Here is a 22104-nt window from a genome sequence, read left to right as displayed (position 1 = left end):
TTAAAAAAATTTGTTCACAAAAATTATACTTATTGAAAAGTACAAAATATGTGTATTGAATTTAAATATTAAAAATTGACCATTTATTTTACTTCTCTTGATAATTCTGGAATGAAAAGGGAAAAGGGGTACATTTATCGAGAGCCACAAATATTCCTTCAAAGAGCCTCAGGTTGGCCACCTCTGCTATATATTAATAAAGTCATAAATATCTTAGTTTATGTCAATAGGATTAATTTTAGTTCAAACAGATGAGAGAAAAATAAAGAATTTTTTTTCTAATTTTATACATTTTTATTAGTTTTTATAAATAGGGCTATTATATTTAATTTATGACTAACTGTGATAATAATTTACAAAAACTAAGTTTCTTTAATTTAGTCAATCTCTAATTTTCTCAAGAAGTGTGAAATACTTATTATATAATCGACAGGAGTAAATTTTTTGATCCGCAATTAACCCTTTGTTACGTATATCTGGGTTTTACGGCCTACATTTTTTTGGGGTTCTGGGCGAGGCTTAACGAGAGAGGGTCGCAAAGGATTTTGTTTGGAAAGTGGTAATGTCATTCTGCAGCCGACTGTACATAGTAATATTATTGTGTTTTACTTTACTTTTAATTAATATTGTTAGTAATAAACAATAATTATTATAATGTACTTAAATTTTAGTCAAGATATAAAAATATAATTTCAATCTTTATATACCATTTTATGATTGAAGTAAATTAATCTTTAGTAACGTATAATAGATAATTTATGTATAAATTAACGAATGTTTTATGGTTTTTACTTTCTTAAAACATAGTTTTTATTAAGAACAATTCAAACAATTCGTTAAATTATATATCAACAACAATGTTGAAGATTCGCATCGAGTTCCATATATTCAAGTTTGTGTAACGCTATAAGAAACAGACAAAATCTTGTTTACTTCGCTGCTAATGTATTATAAACATGTGGGTCCAAGCAGTTCCGTTCCGATTCAGAAACCGAACCGTGCCGAGTCCAAAGGTGCCGAACGTGTCTCACAAAAATATCAAGTTCAGAGGGGTACGGTTTGCTGAATGGCCACACTGATTTACAGTGGGCGTAATGTAATGAAGAGAAACGGTTTTCGTTGGGAAATTTCCGGACGACAATATTGACTTTTATTCCAACATAAATACGCATAATTTGCTGAATCTATGAATTATGCCACATTTATACATTCATTATAACTTAATTAAATCATGTAAATTCAACCAGTGAACAGAATAAACAAATCCCATAATTCAGGTGCAATTAAAAGGGGAACCCCTCGAACATTAGAGAACAGATTGTAGGTAATTCCAAAAACCGACGGGAACTAGTGCGAGATCTTGCATGCAATAAGAAAGATAAAGAAACAATCCACTTACGCCATGGTAATAGTCGTCTTCGGGGGAACTGTAAGCGGTTGGGGGCAGGTGAAGGCTCGAGGGCGGCTCCCTTCTGGGTGGCGGAGGTGGCACTTCCGAGATGGGGCTTACGCAGTTAAGGACGTCGGGCGGCGGGCGGCACACCTTCAGCTCGACCTGATTAGGTGCCGTTCTTAATACTTCTAAGGCCTCCTGAAATTTACATTTCAATTAAGCGGGGACGCCGATTAATGCCGCTGGAATCAAAGTTAGTACAGTAAAACATGTCCGAAGGGAGAGATTTCCGTGGATCAATGCGAATGCGATTTCATTTATAATGGGCGTAATCTTACATTTTATTGTCCATACTATATGAATACATTACTCAAAAGCTTTAAACTATCTATTTTAATAAACATTTGATATTAATATTATAAAATTTATTATGAATTTTAAAATTATAGTCATATAGTCCAATAAATTAATTTAGTAAGTATTTCAAATAGTCGTGAAATTGTTTAAAACTGTATATATAACTTTTAAGTCGTCTTCTGAATTTAGACTGAGGAGATTCTGCAGAAGTTACTTGTACGGTATTATATTAAAATGCAGACCATAACTTCGTAACTTAATAATACTACACATGCTACATTGTACACGTAAAGTGAGATGACTGTACACTTTGTCATAATTATGTCCTAATTAGATAAAGTAGTTTGAAACTTTGGATTTTATACGTATTGGAAAATTTTAATTAGTATCGTTGATTATAATTGTATTGCAGTTTCGTATAGTATTATTATAGTATAATTAGAATGTTTTGCGTTGATACAAATTAAAATTTGGAAACTCACACCGAAATTTGCCAAGGGACAAAAGTGAGCGTTTCTTTTTCCCATCTAATTGTAATTTAATTTCTGGGGATGAACAGACGTGGTAACTTACGTAATTCGAGAGGCCGGTAAGCGTAATTCCGTTGGCTTCGATCAGTAGATCCCCCACGTTGAGGAGTCCGCACGTCGACGCGGGCTGATGGGGGAACAGTCTTTTGATGCGAATTAGACCGGGCCAAGCGCCAGTGCTGTCTACCCCGCCGGTCACCGACAACCCCAAACCTCTGGATCCCTTCAACAGCTTCACACAGAATGTGCTCTCTGAAACAATGAAAATAAACTTTTATTTATACTATACGTAATCCATCCTAAACACAAAGGGAAAGCGGAAGAAAAATACATTAGATATGTGCCATTAAACATTTGGTGGATGCGCCAGGATATTTGATACAATAAATACAATAGTATTATTCTTAATATTTTGTGTGTGTTAAATTATTTTTATTTCCCAAGAAAACATCTTTAACTTAACTTTTAAAATGTTATTTGAGAGAATATCGATATTTAAAATTTAACCTCCAGCAACGAGTGTGTAATAAACTTCCGTAACAAAGATTTTCTGCAACGATAATCCCAGTAATCCACGAGGAAATATTCTTACGTATTCAAACCTATACTTCAATGACACAATCTACATCACAAATAACATATTATGCATATGAAAAGGTACGGATCGGAATACGGAATGTAGATTTGTGGCGTTTCGAAGCTGGAACGCTTGAAAGGGGTAATTTGACTAATGGTATTTTCTTTGTTTTCCAGAAGTACGGTGACAAGACGGATAAAAAATAGACTTGTGAATTTTAGGTTGAAATTCAAATGAACCGTAATTCTTTTGTGTATAAAAAAAACTTGTCTTCATCATGTAAATGAAAACAGAACAAAAATAAAACTCTGGCTACACGAAATGCAATAGAAATGGTTTCGTTAATCGAAGTGTTTTTTTTTTCAATTTTAATATAGGTTGAAAAAACTATTGAACCACAAAATATTGAAGTTACGTGAATTTTTCAAACAAACACGTTATAAATTTGAAATTAAAAAATGATTTCAATGATGTGGTTTTACAAACATTTACTCTTATGGCAAAAGTTTTATTCAAACATTGATATGATATAATTAAAATAAATTCTAAATTATTTCATTTAATTATATTTAATCATTATTTAAATATAAATAAAAATTTATTTGATTTAATTGCTCGAGTTACTCAAATTTTTCAAAATTTGACAGCGTCATAAAAATTTGTCAGTGACTCTTCATTAACAGTTTGGTAGACAAATATTTAATAACATGAATTAATTTAACAATGTGCCAGTGTAATAACTTCCAACGTCATGAGAGCGTTGTTCTGTATTCAACATCGTTGGGAGTTTTCAGAAATTCATTTAAGGCATGTATTAGAGTGCGAAATATTCTGAGTACATTGGGCATCCAATATCAGGATAGGGATTTGTCTGTTGATGAAAATTACAAATACGAACTTGAAAAAAGGATGCACAGAACCCATATAAAATTACCACAACTATTTGCACATGGAAATTACGTAGGAGACGCAGAAATTATCGAAGAATTGAATGAAACAGGGGAACTATGTAAAATTCTTAAATAATTATCTACTACTGAATCTACTGAATTGTTCCTGATATTGAAGAGAATTAGAGGGTAATATACATTTAACGAAAAATGTTTTTTTTTTTGACATAAATGTATGTATGTTCGTATGTCAGTTAACATAACAAAAAGTTCAATGTAAATACATTTAAATTTAAAAATATTCTGTCCAGTATGCATAAACGACAATTTCAAGTTGGAATATCTACCGCCTCTTCGCTAAAATGTAAATTAAAATCGGAAAGGGAATTACAATGAGGCACAATTCAATTTGGTCCATTTAAAGGTATCGAAATTTTCAGTGGAAAACTTAACGAACAGTTTGGTTTAGCAAGAGGTGAGTTTATTGGAATTAGACTACTTTTGACGAAACTTTGCGGAGAATCTTAATCTCGAAAATACGTAGTTGCTCAAATAATTCAGCTTGTTACTCTGTAGCCACACAATGCATTACAATATTCTAAATTTATCTTAGTGGATTAACAATTTTGTAGAGGTTATTTGATTGTGCGTACGTTCTAGAAGATTAATATTTATACAACAATTCAAAATCAATTAAAATTCACTTAGGCCATTACAATCATTTAAGCCCTAATCTCTGTAATTCCCGCTTGATTAATATCGCTCACAAAGTTAAGCAAAGTAATGTTCCAAACCCACAAACTTGCTTGTTTAATATTGGGTAGGAGGAATCCGTTACGTTGCTAATCAGTATCATCAGGATTAAAGTTTTTAAACACAAAGTTAAAAGTTGTTGACATATTTTTCCTCAAGAAGAGTTAATAAACTTAATATTTGAAGTAAACTATAATCAGGTTTTATTAAATTCAATAATTTTCTATAAAATACTGCATTGTTCTAATCACTAATTCCGCGTAAATAAAAATGGTTAACAATATTAACGGGAACTTTGGTTATATTTTTTTTTAAATGTGTGACAAGTATCAAATATTCGTCTATTTTAAAATACGCTACAGCACTTTCTTTATACAATAGACATTGTACAATATCGCTGCATATTTTAACTGATCATGTGTAGTTTCCTCATGTTCCAGTAGAATAAGAAATTTATTTTTATCTGGTTCTCTCTGGAAGCGTATACATAAAGAATTTGATACGTGCAATTTAGTATATTCTAAAATGTAGTTAAAATATATATGGTATGTATTATTTATATAAATTTATTATTGTATTTTATTTACACATATTTTTACTTAATGTTAATTATTAAATCAAACATTTTCTGAAATTTTGTTAAAAAATAGCTTAAAACTATTGTAAATAATGAAAATAGGAAATTTAATTAAAAGTTTGTCGTTTATAATAATTGTAAAATAAATAACCTAATAAATAATAATACACTGATAAAAATTGAGTAATTAAATACTTAAATTATTTCACAATTTAATAATAAATCATTAATAATATTATTAATTTAATAACATTAATTCTCAACTGCACATAAAATACGGACTGCTTCGTTTTTATTCGTTATTTATGGTTATTTGGTAAATATTTATTTATTTCTATAAAACGTAACTGAAATAATTTTATTTTAAAGTGGCCGGATTACACATATGAAACCCGGCGCACAAATGTTACACAAATTGAAGTATGAACTTGTCAATTATGGATAATGCGGATTAAAAACTGAAAATGTCATCCTAAAATTAGTTCTATTCATATGCGACTAAAAATATGCAATTCCCAATTTTCGTGTGCATTCAATTTTATGCTAAATAATTATTCATGTGTGCGACTAACTGATATGTAATGTTTACAGATCAATAAATTTTTATTATTCAATTTCTAAACAATGAAGTTTATTTTTATTATTTACAGTGCAAGTCAGCAATTTCTCATATTTGTACAGCGAAATGCGGCGAACGAATATTTATTTCCCTCACGGTATTGTACGAAAGATCGCTGTCATAGTTGGTGCAAAGAATTATTCTTGATGGCTTTACGTAACCCGATATCAAACAACTAACAGGCAGAAACTTGAAAATTGTTGAGAATATCAGATTCATTACATGGGTGTAACAAAAGTGTTTTATGTAATATTACCATGACTTTAATTCTAAACGATTTAATTTCATTTCTAAGCCGACCTTTGAATCTCCGTTGTCTTGTACATTATATGTTTTTTATTGCGTTGCTTAATTATATTAATGACATTGCTCAATTGTTTTATAAATTACATATAAAATTTAATTATGTATAATTAAAAGTGAGTTATTGTACCGTGTATTAAAGATGTGTATGACATCAAGTAAACTTAACAGATTTTCCAGATGTTGTTGTAACAATTACTGTCAAAAGGCGTTGCGCCAGTCAAATCAATAATATTAATGTATCACGTTGGACTAATGGCCAATCTAAAATATTATTACTTCCAATTTCAATCCTTTTATCATCTCTGCAATCAATTGAGCCAACGGCCGATACCGTTACAATATCGCATTTCCACGGTTTATTTGTGTTTCATAAATGAAGCAATTCACAATCTGTTACCAATGTGTACCAAGCGTCCCATAAAACACAATGTCGCACAGAGAGAAACATACCAGAATATTAATGAATGTTTGCAGAAATTTAGAGAACTAACAGAAGAGCCTAATTTATGCTGTACCTTTAATTTAATAAATTTAAATTTCCATTTGAATTAATTCCATCTGAATTTATAGATAATAAATAAATAAAAATGTTTTTTTTGAAGACTGCCAAATGACAATAAATTACAAAGGACTAATTAAATTATTAGCTGAAAATTATATACAATGGTGGTCATTATTATAGCAATTTTTTAAAATGTTAATGTGATTCCCCATTTTTTCTATAGGGCTAATGCCTGGAGATTGGGATGGGCAAGACAAACATCGATGATTTGATGTTTTAACAAATCCGTCATATTTTTGGATTTGTGTTTGGGATCGTTTTCATGTCGAAACATTTATTAAGAGCATTATTTCTTCAATAATCAGTCTAACAAGGTTAAACTTTGAGTAAAATAAACTTTTTGTATAGTTTTGTCCAATGAATTTGATCCTATGAAAGTCAAATATTATATTAAATATTTTCAAATGTTCACTAACCATCTTCTCACAGCATATGACCTAATTTCAGCAAGTCCCATTTTTCTCCAGGTTGACTTTAATTCCAGTTGGCAATAAGAGTAGATTGTTTTTTGACCTTCAATTTATCCAGTTATCGATTTGTTTTATTCCAAATTTTTCGGAATTTTTTTCATAGATACCAAGTGGTAAATTCTTATATTTTCAATTCAATTAGTAAGTTACTCTAATTATGTCTACTACTGTATATCAAAATGGAATATTGACCTGGGCAAAAGTTCAATTTTTCTTTTTCTGGTTTTGCAACAGTGTATATCAATCAATTTGGAATTTATAGTATATATTTATATATAATAACTTCTAAAATATTTTCAAAATATAAAGAAATTGATTTGTGGAATGAATAAATTAAAATTATTATATTCCCTTCTTTAAAAAGTAGCATTAAAATTAGATGTTCTTAACTAGCTGAAACTTTAAGCGTTAATGGAGATTTAACCTCGTGGATCAGAAGTATAAACATCACGTGCATTTAATCCCACAGTGCGGTATGCAATTAATTAATAAACTATTGCGAGTCTAGTTGGAAATGCCTCTGGGAGTTTTTGCAAACAAAACAGCAATGCTTTGGATTAGTGTAGGTTATGCAATTGACACAAATCATAACGCAAGGATATGTTTATGATTAACCAACTACAAATAAGATTAAAACGATAATTTACAATTTCGTACTGCTGTGCATGTTTAACTTCACAGTTTGTTTCATCCAATGGATTTTAAATAAACTTTTCTGGTACAGAAAAAAGTAAAATGCGCTCGACGTTATTTTACAGGTATAAAATGTACTTTACGACAGTCAAATGCGAAATTCAACATGACAAAATACACAATTATAAAGAATGATGATATTTCAGGCACGACGTACTATCGCGTTCATAAGTGGTCTGCCACTTTCCGAAGCGCTTGACCTCGACCGTCACATTCTGTTACAGTCTATTATTTCGGTCCGCGTAAAAATTAAAAACTGAATCTGAATAAGTTTTGACATGGTAAAAGGGGTATCGATTTTACAAAACAACATGCTACACTATAAACAGGGTTGTAAGGATTGGATCACGGCAAATTATGAACTAATTTTGTAAACATTAGTTATTCAGAAAATATTTGTTGTGTTTTGTTGAAATTGTAATGATAACTACAATATTTTAAACGATTATTTAAATAACAAATATTAAATTAATCTTAATTAATATTATTTTGATTTTTTACTAAATAAATATTTTTAAAAATGATTTAAAATAGTATTTGAGCTAATGTGATATATTTTAAAAATATTTAAAAGATTACATACAAGAAATAAAAATTAACTATTTTCATAACAAAACCAAGTATTTACGATATATAAAATAGTGCATATTAAAACATTTCAAATGTTATGAAATAATACACACAGTTATTTTTTAAAAACTTTATTTTATGGACAATTTTGTTCTTAATTTTTTTATGTAGATTAAAATTAAAAGAATAAAATAACAATAGTTATTAATAATATAACATACATTAACAGAATTTGGATACATGAATTCAAAAATGACACTTTGGTTTGTTCAAAAAGATCCTCACTCTTGTTTTTCGTTTATTTGAACATTATTTGTTATTGTATCTTATCCATGATCCATGATTTGTAATCTGTTTCTATAAATGGTATTCTTTAAATGTCCAAACAAAATGTAGTCCAAAGGAGTTGAGGGGATCTCGGTGGCCAAATTTATCTACCAGTGGCTCATCAGAGTGTTCTTCAAGAAAACGTTTATTTAAATTGTTTGAGATTCTGTACGTAATATTATACAAATATATAGATATTTGAAAAAAAAAAAAATAAATAAATGGAATTACTAAATTATATACTACTTAATTTTTATTATAATTATAATATTTATGTGTATATGTGCATTTTGTATTCGGAACGTTACTGCTGTATATATTAGACGCGAAGTAAACAAGTGTTTCTTCTTGTCTTTTTTATATCGCATTATTAAAATTGAATATGAGAAACTAACTACGAATCTACAACATTGTTGTTGATACATAATTTGAAATTAATATATGATATATAATTCACAAAATTCATGTCGCGTTTCGATTCGAAAACCAATACGTAGTTAAACTAAAACGAGCACTCGTTCCTAAATCTAAACTATCTCAGACCCCAGAAAGTCGGTTTGCAGAACGGCCATAATGTTTCCCAGTTCACAATTCATTTTATAATCACAAAATTGTATTTATTTTATTGTATGGAACATTCATTTGCAATATAAATTTTTAAAATTAAAATACTTGATAACAAATGTTATATTATAATGAAAAACCTAAAACATTAAATTATATATAGAGATTCTCTTCCTTCGCTACATATAAAATTCACTAAACTCGAGATCTTTTTAAAAATATCATGCAGTTTATCCCTGAACTATATGTAGAGGCTCTCTTCCTCCGCTACATATACAGTTCCTTAAAAAATAAATAATAAAAATAAAATTGTTGTACCAAACCGAAAAACAAAAAAAAAACGCACCCAAACTTTCAACAAAGATATACAACACTGGGGACATAAACATATTCTCCCAATTTTAGTTCTTACCGAAATATTTAGCTCTCTAGCTATTTCAGAAATATTCTTTCCTTGTTGATTTAAAAAGACGATTTTAAGGCGTTTTTCCTCGTTTAAATTCATGTTCGCTGTACAAAGGTTCGCATTCAATTGACAACACATTTAGGAATCGCATCTTACGATGTGGTGGGGAGTCGGCACTGCCGAGACGGTAGTGCACGGTAATACAGAATGTGACCGTTTACGGCCTGACGTCAGGAAAGTGGCAGACCACTTATGAACGCGATAGTACGGCCGTATACTTTTAAAAGTAAAAGAGGAGTCCATTGTCATTAACGCCAGGTTGTAAAAAGTTTTTATTGTAAAATACTTTACTGGTCGTAAATTTAAAAATTATGGGGACAAAAGGGGTCGACCCCCTCGATTTTCGCCGTATCGTCTGCCTACACGCCACTTACATTCACTTAAAGGCTCCTCAAACGTTCATTAACTAAAATCACAATTTGACTCCGGAGCACTGATTACAAAAATCATTCTCGTATCCGACAATTCTTTCGGCTAAAATCCCAGTTTGAAGATTAAAGAGCTTTAAGCAAATTGAAAACGTGGAAGATTGGACGAAACTGTATCACCACTTTTGTGAACTAAAACTTTTTTAATTTAATTTTTAATCCATTACTCTTTTGTGTACGGTCCCAACAATAAATTTGTCCACAACCGCAATATACAAACGCGGTAAATTATGTCGTAACAGTATTGTTATCTGAAAATTCAACAAGGAAACGTTTAAATGTACATTCTTGTTATCAAGACGATTCAATTCCAGTTACTATATAAGGAGGCTAGGCTGATTTTCACAAGAGATAAGTCAAATAATATAATCGTCCATCTTACATGTTTGTAATTGTACCGCACAAAGCAATGCGGAAATGTAATAACTTTATAATCAGTTTTTACATGAAACTCATATGCAGTTGGTTATTTAATTACGTTTTATTATTTATGTACGTATATTGTTTACTCTTGTATTCATGTTCTTGTTCCTGTTTATTCTTTACATTTCATGAATATTTAGGAGACCTCTTGTTTGGACAACTACATTTGAAATAAGAATTACCGACACATATTTATACATTTTAATGTAATAACATTCTTTATTTCAATTAATATAATTATTTATAAGTAACTATAATGTTACTTTTAAAAAACATACATTTTATATTTTGTAAGTAAATACAAATATTAGTCAAATAATTAATTAAGAAAGAGATTTCTAATTATTAAATTTATGTTATTTAATTCAACATTAACTCTTTGCATAATAATCCTCTTGTTTTGTAATTTTGGCCCATCACCATACCATAGATTCAACCATTTTCTGAATATTGGATAAGTCCATATTCCTTCAATCTTCTTGAATTGCTGTGATGAGTTCATTTAAATTTGTAAAATTTTTATATCAAATTTGGTTATATAAATGTGATCCCCATGTTTTCTAAAGGGTTAATGTTTGGAGATTTTGGCGGCCAAGACAAACATCAAATTATACTTTGACCTTTTGACAAATCCATCACAATTTTAGATTTGCTTTGGGGATCGTTTTCAATATATGAAAGCAAATTGTTTCAGTCTAGGGAAACCTACACCAGAAGAATTGAAGCATCCCCATAGCATTTAATCATTATGAGTATAACAAACTTTTTACATAGATTTATCCCTGTAGGATGTTTATCATAAGGAGAAACATCTTTTTCTCCTCTAAATTTTTTAATAATGCGGTAAACTAATAACTTCTAAACTCTTCGCCGTCTCTTCTTGTTTCTCTCGGTCTTGGTAAAGCTGAATTATATTTTTTTCTTACAGTTTCACTTCGATCAATTATTAAATTATATTAAGGAAGAAATACCGCTTGTAAATAATCGATAAATTCACAGAGACCAATGAAAGATGATAAAGTAAATATACTCAATGATAAAGAAATTGCAACACCAAGAAGGGGGTGAATATTCTTTTGGTAAAACATAGATGTTATAGCAAAGTGTAAACGATTGAAATTTGGTAATGTTTCGTATAGATTTTCTCATGTAAACTTATTTTTTACCACAATTCAAATAAATTTTGTTATTCGTTATTTATTGTTATTTTAAAAAATTAAACTGTTTGGTTGGATGCAATATCGATGGACTTTAGAGGTTCTAAGACAAGATGTACAGGGATCAAGAGGAAATAAACCACTTTATTTAATCAATGCTAAGACGTGTTGGGGAGTGTTAAATTATTTTAAAAAATCTGAAATCTTCGATTTATTGTTTCCAAATTTTAATCATTTAGTCCTTGTTATATATAACATCTATGTTTTACCAAAACAATAAATTTGAACACCCCTTTCTTGGTGTTGCAATTTCTTTGTCACATAGTTGGTATAATTTTATTCATTTTTAACAGCTCATATTTTAATTGTTCCTATAATTATGGCCACTCTGTATCGAAACAAAAATCAAATCAAACAAATCGAAAAAGCATGAAATGAAAATAAAAAATATTGTAGAATTAATATTAAAATGACAATCCTGTTATTTCTATTTGTACGAGAAATATTTATTTTAATCATGGAGGTTAATTCAATTTATTTTAAATCTATTTGAATATACGTGCATGTATGAAATATAAAAAGCATACACAAATGAATCTGAAATAAAATAAAATATTTGTAACTTTATAAAAATCCTGTCTTAACTAAAAATACATTTTCTTGATACGTTAATTGGATAACGTTTTAATAATATCATACAACTGGCTTATTAAAAATTAAATGGGGAGAAAACATTTATTTTATGCTACAATCGTAATAGGCACGTAAAATTTTCTCAGAGTTCCTGTTTTATGAGAAACGTTATATTCACGTTGCTTCAAAGAACTTAATTTAAAATAAATTTGAACACTGATTAATGAGAACTGATTAAATATATTTGATAATTAATTCCACATCATTAAATGGAGATTAATACTATATTTCTAGTTATTAAAAAATTTCTTCGAACGTAAATGCTTTCAATGAATAAAGAGAAATGATCGCATTGTTATAATCACTATTATCATCGGTTTAAGCAACCGACACTGCGTTCCCTTCTACCTCACATTTAATGAATAAAATACAATACCCGCGTTGAACAACGAGATTTAATTTAATTACGAATCAATACAATCTAAGGCATTAATTATGAACATCAACGGCGTCCATTCATTTCTTTCACCGTATCCATGCAACGGGAGCAGCCGTCGCAAATTTAAAATTTAATCCACGGTCGGTTAGAACACGGCGGCGGGCCTGTGTGCGAACCGCCGTAATTTACCGGGTCTCGCGCAACGAACATCTTCGGGGTATTGTGCCGAGTGCTAATGGTGAGGTCTGGTTCTTTTCTAACAGCCCCCGAGGGTAAGCGGGACCGAACCGAGGGCAGCAGTTCTGCATGTTACGTATGCAGAGGAGAAGAAAAATTACTGCCTGGAGCCCACTGCTGATTCATTAATGTGGTCCGCTACGCCGACCTCGCCTCGATGCGTTACAGCTGGAAGCGTTCGTCGGCTCTCTTCCTGTCCATTGTCGGTTGCTTAGTGACCGCTATTTTCTTTTTAGATTATTAAAAATAGTATGTGTTACAGAAACTTTGCTGGAAATCTGGGGGCTTGTTTCATTTCCTGTTATTTGAAAAGTTCCATTGATAAAAATATCAACAAACCTTTTTTTTTGTGATACATCTTTGTCACTGTAAGGATTTATATTCAAAACATCAAAAGAACTGTCGAAATATTAAGTAAAATACACAAATGTAATGTAATGGGTAATTTGCAAAGAATTATTTCATTATTAACTCAAGATTTGTGAATATACAGTAGTTGTCAAGAATATAGAACAAATATTAATTTTAATTTATCATATGTAGACCAACAAATTATAAAATTTACATAGATTTTATATGCATGGTTCATAAGTAAAGCAACCTAACCGTATATTCAATATATGTGATTTTATAATTTATTTCTGTGTCCGACATCTTAAAGCTAAAAATGTCAAGAGGTGTCTTGATAAAAATTAAAGAACAAATTGTAGAAAAGTTCTGGAATAGTGAAAAGCAGAGTAAAATTGCAGTTGATTTAAATTTAAACAAGTCGATAATTTCGAGAACGCTTTCCAATTTGAACAGAAGGATTACACTGGAAGGAGTTCAATATACATATCATTAATAAACAATTATATTACCGTATTATTGTTTCTGCATCACTGGCAATAAAAGGGATATTTATACAAATACTTTGATCAAGAAAACTGAAAATTTGCTTTTGCTCTACATATAAACAATAATGTGTATCCCACAAATGCTTTTTGTTGGTGATGTTTTTTGATATAACGATCCATTTTGTCTTCAATTCGTATTTTATTTTCCACCACCTATTAATTGTTGGTTTTTGGTATGTAAAATCGTGTCTCACAATTCGATTAGAATCGTGTACACCAAAATATTTGTTTTTGCCCATCTTTTTACACTGAAGGTTTAGGTGTTTATCGAAAATTGAATTCATTTCTTGTGATCTTAAAAGGTAATCCTTTTTTTGTCCAAAGTGTAAATGCAAATAATACTGAAATATATTATATGATAAAAATATTGATCACCTTCTAAACTCCAATTCTATGATCTTAAAACGGTATAGCAAATTTTCAATAAATTTTAGATTTTAACAAAAATAATCAATTTCTTAGAATTATTTTATATTTTTGACCACTACTGTATATAATATTTCGACTTTCTAGGTTCAGGCGACATATAGATGGCTACTGCTAAAAAAGTTCATCATGCATAAAAGAATGAACTTGAAAAAGCTTCTACCAAGACGCTACATTGTCATATAAATTAGTTCCACCGAATTTTTTTTTCTTAAAATTAATGATTCTCTTCAATTCTTATTTTATTTTCCGCCACCTATTAATTGTTGGTTTTTGTACGTAAAATCGTGTCTCACAATTCGATCAGAATCGTGTACACTGAAGGTTTAGGTGTTTATCGAAAAATGAATTCATTTCTTGTGATCTTAAAAGGTAATCCATTTTTTTGTCCAAAAAGTAAATGCAAATAATACTGAAATATATTATATGATAAAAATATTGATCACCTTCTAAACTCCAATTCTATGATCTTAAAACGGTATAGCAAATTTTCAATAAATTTTAGATTTTAACAAAAATAATCAATTTCTTAGAATTGTTTTATATTTTTGACCACTACTGTATATAATATTTCGACTTTCTAGGTTCAGGCGACATATAGATGGCTACTGCTAAAAAAGCTCATCATGCATAAAAGAATGAACTTTAAAAAGCTTCTACCAAGACACTACATTGTCATACAAATTAGTTCCACCGAATTTTTTTTCTTAAAATTAATGGTTCTCTTCAATTCTTATTTTATTTTCCACCACCTGTTAATTGTTGGTTTTTGTACGTAAAATCGTGTCTCACAATTCGATTAGAATCGTGTACACTGAAGGTTTAGGTGTTTATCGAAAAATGAATTCATTTCTTGTGATCTTAAAAGGTAATCCATTTTTTTGTCCAAAAAGTAAATGCAAATAATACTGAAATATATTATATGATAAAAATATTGATCACCTTCTAAACACCAAATCTATGATCTTAAAACGGTATAGCAAATTTTCAATAAATTTTAGATTTTAACAAAAATAATCAATTTCTTAGAATTATTTTATATTTTTGACCACTACTGTATATAATATTTCGACTTTCTAGGTTCAGGCGACATATAGAAGGGTACTGCTAAAAAATCTCATCATGCATAAAAGAATGAACTTGAAAAAGCCTCTACCAAGACGCTACATTGTCATACAAATTAGTTCCACCGAATTTTTTTTCTTTAAATTAATGGTTCTCTTCAATTCTTATTTTATATTCCATCACCTGTTAATTGTTGGTTTTTGTACGTAAAATCGTGTCTCACAATTCGATTAGAATCGTGTACACTGAAGGTTTAGGTGTTTATCAAAAAATGAATTCATTTCTTGTGATCTTAAAAGGTAATCCATTTTTTTGTCCAAAAAGTAAATGCAAATAATACTGAAATATATTATATGATAAAAATATTGATCACCTTCTAAACACCAAATCTATGATCTTAAAACGGTATAGCAAATTTTCAATAAATTTTAAAGTTTAACAAAAATAATCAATTTCTTAGAATTATTTTATATTTTTGACCACTACTGTATATAATATTTCGACTTTCTAGGTTCAGGCGACATATAGATGGCTACTGTTAAAAAAGCTCATCATGCTTAAAAGAATAAACTTGAAAAAGCTTCTACCAAGACGCTACATTGTCATACAAATTAGTTCCAGCGAATTTTTTTCCTCAAAATTAATGGTTCTCTTCCATTTTCTTCATTAACAAAAAAGAAACAAACCCTCCCAACCGGCTCAGCCAATTTAACTTAGTCTAAAATAATCGCATAAAACATCATGAACTCCGCAGAATCTTAAGTAAGTTTAGAACGGTGCCAAATTGTTAATGATTCCGGGATCAATTCTCGGAATCTTCCGCATCGCATCAAGAGCACCTGTCCCAAGCAATATGATGCGCTACTTGTACCAAATAGATTTTCAGTCCGATCCGTATTTATAACATCATTGACGGCTGTATTAAGCCCTGTTATTTCCGCTTCAAACGCTCGAAAATCACTCGGCTGGCGGTAATATTCGAGTACACTTCAGGATGAGATGGATCCGCGGCGAATGAGTAAACAGGTGGCAGACCGTGACAATACCTTCATTCACGTGCCCGTCGGTAAACGGAGTTCAATTGCCGGCGAACGCCACCACATCCATGGAGCATATCAATTTTGATGATGTCTTTTAACTTATACGTGATCACACAATTTCAATTGTTATTTTTTATATGCTGTTGGAATAAAAATATACTTTTAACATCAGTGCCAAAATCGTAAATAATATTATAATGCCTTTTAGTTGGGTTTTTTTGCATAAATGTATAATGATACCACTTTGAAACAATTTTAATTACCCAAAATAAATGTTACCCAATGAAGAAGATAAATTAACTTTTTGCACCAGTTCTGAAATGTAGTAACTCTAAGCGGATTTAAACAATTTAACAATTAATCCGATCAGAGATACTCTTTATTAATCTGGCTAAGCCGTAAACTAGTTAATTTATTTCTTGCAGTTTTCAGAATTATCATGACTTTCTAATTATCTAATTTTGCACGGGTCATAATCATAAATCAAACTCTGGATGGGGTTAAAGTACTAGTCCAGATTAAAAGTTTCGATAAAAGTAATTTATTTTATTAGCTCATTAATTTAAATATTCCGAATAGCTTTACATTTTATTACAATTTCTACTTGTTATTAAATGCAAATTGCAGGACAGTAAAGTTTAATTTCAGTACCAATACAGTTGCGATCACAGTTAGCCAACTTAATTTTTAAAATATGCAAATTATTTAATAGAATTAAAGTTTTCTTAAAACCATCCGGAATTATGGGCTGGAAAGAATAATGTATTTACAAGATTGAGACCAAAAGCAAGTTGCCACATTTTTCGAAAATTAATCCCACTAATGTCACACCGTGATAATTGACGCAGACAATTCCGAGATTAAATACCGAGCTGCGAAATCCAAATAACATTTATCAGCCCGCTGTAACGGTGCAATCTTCCATTCGGGGAGCCGGTGCCTTTTTTATGAATTCCCCAGGTCGGAAAGTTCCCACAAGCATTCGAAAGGATCTATCATGGAACACGTTATTTCCTGTAATCAGCTTACAAATGGCAACCCCATTTACGCTTCAGACCCGGATTCTTTGTATTTATTATCTGGATCTGGTCCGATTTCGTTTGTGTGTCGCTAATGAGGGTTCCCGAAACGGAAGCACCGACCACGGTTTTTTAATGTTTGCCTACTTCGGCCTCGAAGGCTTTAATCAAGAGTTGTTGACATTTCGTTGAACAGTTCCTGGAATTCACTGATATAAAATAAAAAATGTCTCGAATATATTTACACCAAATTATAAATCAACTTATGGAATTGTCCAAAAGAAATTCGCCCCCAAATTCATTTAATTTAATTTCCTATCGTCTCTAGAATGAGAAACGTAACGATCTGAGAGAGAAATTTAATTTATTTGATTCTTGGCGAATTCGGTCGGGACACGTAAAGTATTAAGTTTTCTTTTGGAGAATTAATTTTCTTTTAAAAAGAATTTAAAAATCCGAATTAAACCTCTTTGCGGGAGAAATCGTGTTTTCATTGAACAATGTTTATTGCGAATTATAACGCAGACCTTTTTCTCTTTAGAATTTATTATATCAGAGTTGTTTTAACGTATTCTTCACCTATTTTTAATGCCTTTAATCGTGAATTTCCATTACTACTTCAAGTCTCTATTAATGAATTTAATCTACTGAGTACATAAATACTTAATTACTACCAAGTTTGTCTTTATTTCTTACGATCCTTTAATTATAAATTATCTGTGAGTGTTACTTTATATCACTAGTTATAAGTTTCATCCTATAAAGGAATTAACTAAAGTTATTTTCAGGCAATGAGGTCAGGATAATTAATTTTCTTTTACTTAAACTTTTAATATCATTACTAAATTTCAGCACTTTGTGGGGAGTTTATTAAACTTCAATCGATATCTATTATAAATTCAGCCCAAGAATTTTCATTTGATTTAGCATCTATCGTGACTATAGCAGACGGTGTATTTAATATTAATAAATCGGAATTATCAAAAGAGAGTGCTTGAGCTATTTACTGCTTCTCTTTTATCTTGAATTTTGTTTTTGATTGCCTTTTCAAGTGTTCCCCATAATTTTCTTATTAATTAACATGATTACTATTGAATTTGTGGACTAAAAATACAGGTCCTTTGTTTTAAAGTTTGAATAGATTTTTATTGTTAAATATTTCCACAATGATATTCATTTTATCTGTATAAATATTATTGATGTTATTGTTTTTTTATTTATGTTAAATCAATTAAATGTCAATACCATCACGTTGATTTATAATTCGCTGAAAAATAACAACGATTTTCCCATTTCAAATTTCAACGAACATATCATATACAACTATGCCAGTTTATATATATTATAAAATAATTGATCCTGGCTCAACGGACCATAAACAGACACAATAACTCATATTGTTAGCAAACTTAGCTGAGGCGCCGCTACATATGATTTAGTAGACATGCACAAGAAATTCTAAGTTAAGCTGAATATAGAAGGCGGTAATGCGTAACCCTATTCCACTACCACTAACCTGGGGTGATGAAGGGATAACAGGCGTGTGGCTCAAGGTGGCGGTGGCACTGCTTATCGTGATCGGGCAACGGAGGTGGATACTCCTCCTCCGGCGACCGCTCAGACCCGTACCCCTGGTCACACAATGCTGTCTGCTGGTCGGAAAACTTCCAGTGAAGAGGAGCTCCATCGCCCAGCGGTGGGATCCGATCCACCTGAAAATACAATCATTGGATCATCATGGGGAGACTAGAAATTGATGTCTACACTTTGATAAAGCCTTTCGTGATGGGAAATTAGGAAAGTAATTAAACTGTACCGTATTTTATAATGATGCTAATGGAAACAGTTAAGTTTGAACACTGTTATTTCGTTTAAATTACCTCGTCAAGGGGCTGCTTCTCGCAGTCGTTATGGTTATTATTGCAGCCGTTGCCATTCTCGCGCTCGTCCAGATAACTTGGCAAACTGCTGCAGATCTTCCCGTCTGGGTGGCGGCCCTTCCCATTGCATATGCTGCCGCTGGACTGCGACCTGCGGCCGGACAATCCCTTGGCCGAGTGCCGGCTAACGTTTGCTCCCATATTCACATGGTCGTTGGAGGAGAGGCGACGCACCAGTTGCAGCAGGTCGCTGTCGCCCCCGCCGCCACCGCTACCTTCCTCTGTGGTGCTGTGGAGTTTGTTATGTTGCTTGACTAGGTGACCTGAAACAAATAATAATTTATTATTACCTTTATAATACTGGAAATCTACCAACGAATATTTTTATCTCACACTTTGAAGCGTAAACGTAAATCAGTGTCGGCAAAATTAATTTTAATCAGACTGTTGCTTAAGAATCTTGACTGAAATTCAAATTTGATAAGTGAAAACCTATTATAAAGGTTCTAAGGCCTAAGGGATAAAGCAAAAATTAATGATGTAAACGTTATTGTGCTCACATCAAATTAAATGTGATTTTCTATATAGTGCTGAACAACCCAGAATGGAGTTTTCCTCCACCATAAAGTTGCATTTGAAAATTAAAGACTTTGTGCCAAGTCAATTAAATACAAATTTAATATAAAACACATTTAAGTTGTTAAAGACACTAATCTCGTTTTATTAAATAATACCCTTTTTGATGTTAGCCAGTGAATAATGAAGATTCTTGTGAGTTGTTTGTATATATGAATATGAGGAAAATATATATTTTTAGAAAATTATAAGTTAAGTCTTGTTAACAACACAAATTATTTTATTATCATATATATTTCCTATATTTATATTCTCGTGATTTTAATATTAATATGTACACTCTTGTTTTTCCTTAAAAAACGTTTCGAAACTAATCCTGAAAGTACGATAAAAAACAAATAAAAGACGAGATTTTATAGGTAATGAAAATAGAAAAGAAAATTTATAGTTATACGTTCCTAAACGGTTTATATCAATTTTACATTTCAATATTTTTAGTGTGCAACTGAAATGATTGATGAAATTTTTATATTTGACGCAGCAGGTATTTTGTGATAACTGTAGCGAAACTTTTAAATCGAATTTTTGGTAGATTAATAGCCAATATTTCAACGTGAAAGAATTTATATTTGTAACAGGGAAACATTTTTCTAAAACAAAATAAGTGAATTTTATATTATGTTGTTTATTTAATTTAAGTGACTATGTTCAATGATTAACTTAAAAACTATTACATCAAATTAATTAAACATGTAGTACTACAAGCACAAATTAATAATGAATGTGTTGTAATAAAGAACCATGTACATAATTAAGTTTTTAAACGATTTTAGACTTTTAATAATTAATAATACCCACTTATGAATTCCATAAGATGTAATAAAACGTTGAATGATCGGTTTTACCTTCTTCCACAAGCGATCTAATATATCATACAGGAATATCATTAGCCAATGTTTTATCAAGCTAATTATTTACCGTAACACGATATTTCAAATACCGCATAATAATCAATTCTGTGCCAACGAAGCACTTGCAGAGACCTTATCAGCCAGAGGCAATCTGCCAATTATATTGTTTTCTAATATCGACATCGTTTCTGCATATTACTAATTGGCTGTATCCTGAAGAGCTGCGTGCAGCCTGCACGGGCTGCCGTTGTGGGTGTTACACGATTGCGAAACAAGATAACTGCCAGTCGAGACGGTTCTTGTAACAATGGAATCTGGGCAATTATGCACTGATATGTTGTATATGCCTTTGTGATTAGATCAAGTCTAGAACTAATGGAATTTTGGCTAAATCATATGATGGAAATGAGGAATTATAGTAAACCCCTTTGTGTTTGGCACTATCTCATTTTGGAGTTTGCGACATTAATTAGACACTCAATATTGTTTCAACCTTTAAATTGAATTGCGTATTTTTGTTTTGTTTCTTCCAAAAGTTTATGTGACTTTTGTCCGAAACAATATTAACTTCTACATTATTGAAGCAGTTTTACTGAGATAAACTAAACCTACAGTAATCTAACTTTCGTGTAATAATTTAAAGGAGTTGCCCGTTTTAACCAACACTCTCACTAATTATTAACCAGAGCCCTATTTAAAATTATTTACACTCCTCCTTAATTCATTAAAATTATTCGTTTATAATGTAAAACAAAAATAAAATGTAAATTGAATAAACTAAAAATTACATTGATGTACAATGTAATAAATTTTAAAACATTTTTCGCGTTTATGAGATATGATGCGTTTTTATTTACATTTTATCGTTCACTTGACATATGTGGAATTCCCACACCTTCATGCATAAAAGCAATGTGCACTTTTTAAAAAAATATCAATTTGAATTTGCCGTTAAATCGTCGAAACATGAAACATCGAATTAAAATGAAATGCATACTCCTACATGAATCGTTATATATGTAATTCGATTTTATGTAAGCCATTCAAAATTGGGCGTATAATGGTTGGCAAGGGTTGTAATGAATAAATAAATTTCCGATGAACGTAAATTACATCAATATTAAGCATTAATACAATGTAACCCACGAATACCACTATTTTATACTCGTTCCTGATAACATTATTCAATATAAATAAATCTAAACCCATGTTAGTGTCAGTAATTTAGTACTGCAACGTTAAATTCTTGAGAGATACTAGTTTTGTCGCATAGTAATATCGAGAGTAGCAATTTGGTTAGTTCGCCGCAGATTGAATGCG

At 30.6% G+C, this 22104-nt stretch overlaps 2 protein-coding genes across 6 annotated transcripts in view; one reads left to right on the top strand and one right to left on the bottom strand.

The window, feature by feature from the left end:
• Positions 1 to 22104, bottom strand: part of LOC109609094 (uncharacterized) — an 87325-nt gene that overhangs the window by 6386 nt on the left and 58835 nt on the right. For all 3 annotated transcript variants that reach the window (XM_049964393.1, XM_049964394.1, XM_020025721.2), the window contains 4 exons: positions 19298 to 19620; positions 18934 to 19129; positions 2324 to 2532; positions 1400 to 1591 (listed from right to left, as the gene is read on the bottom strand). In XM_049964393.1, the coding sequence (XP_049820350.1) occupies positions 1400 to 1591; positions 2324 to 2532; positions 18934 to 19129; positions 19298 to 19620 (920 nt within the window). The remainder of the gene's footprint in view (positions 1 to 1399; positions 1592 to 2323; positions 2533 to 18933; positions 19130 to 19297; positions 19621 to 22104) is intronic.
• Positions 1 to 22104, top strand: part of LOC109609096 (serine/arginine-rich splicing factor 6-like) — an 82025-nt gene that overhangs the window by 31482 nt on the left and 28439 nt on the right. The window lies entirely within an intron of this gene.

The sequence above is a fragment of the Aethina tumida genome, chromosome 3 (assembly GCF_024364675.1).
Source record: "Aethina tumida isolate Nest 87 chromosome 3, icAetTumi1.1, whole genome shotgun sequence".
NCBI lineage: Eukaryota > Metazoa > Arthropoda > Insecta > Coleoptera > Nitidulidae > Aethina > Aethina tumida.
Note: the sequence above shows the minus strand (reverse complement) of the source record. Positions and strands in the feature narration are given on the sequence as shown.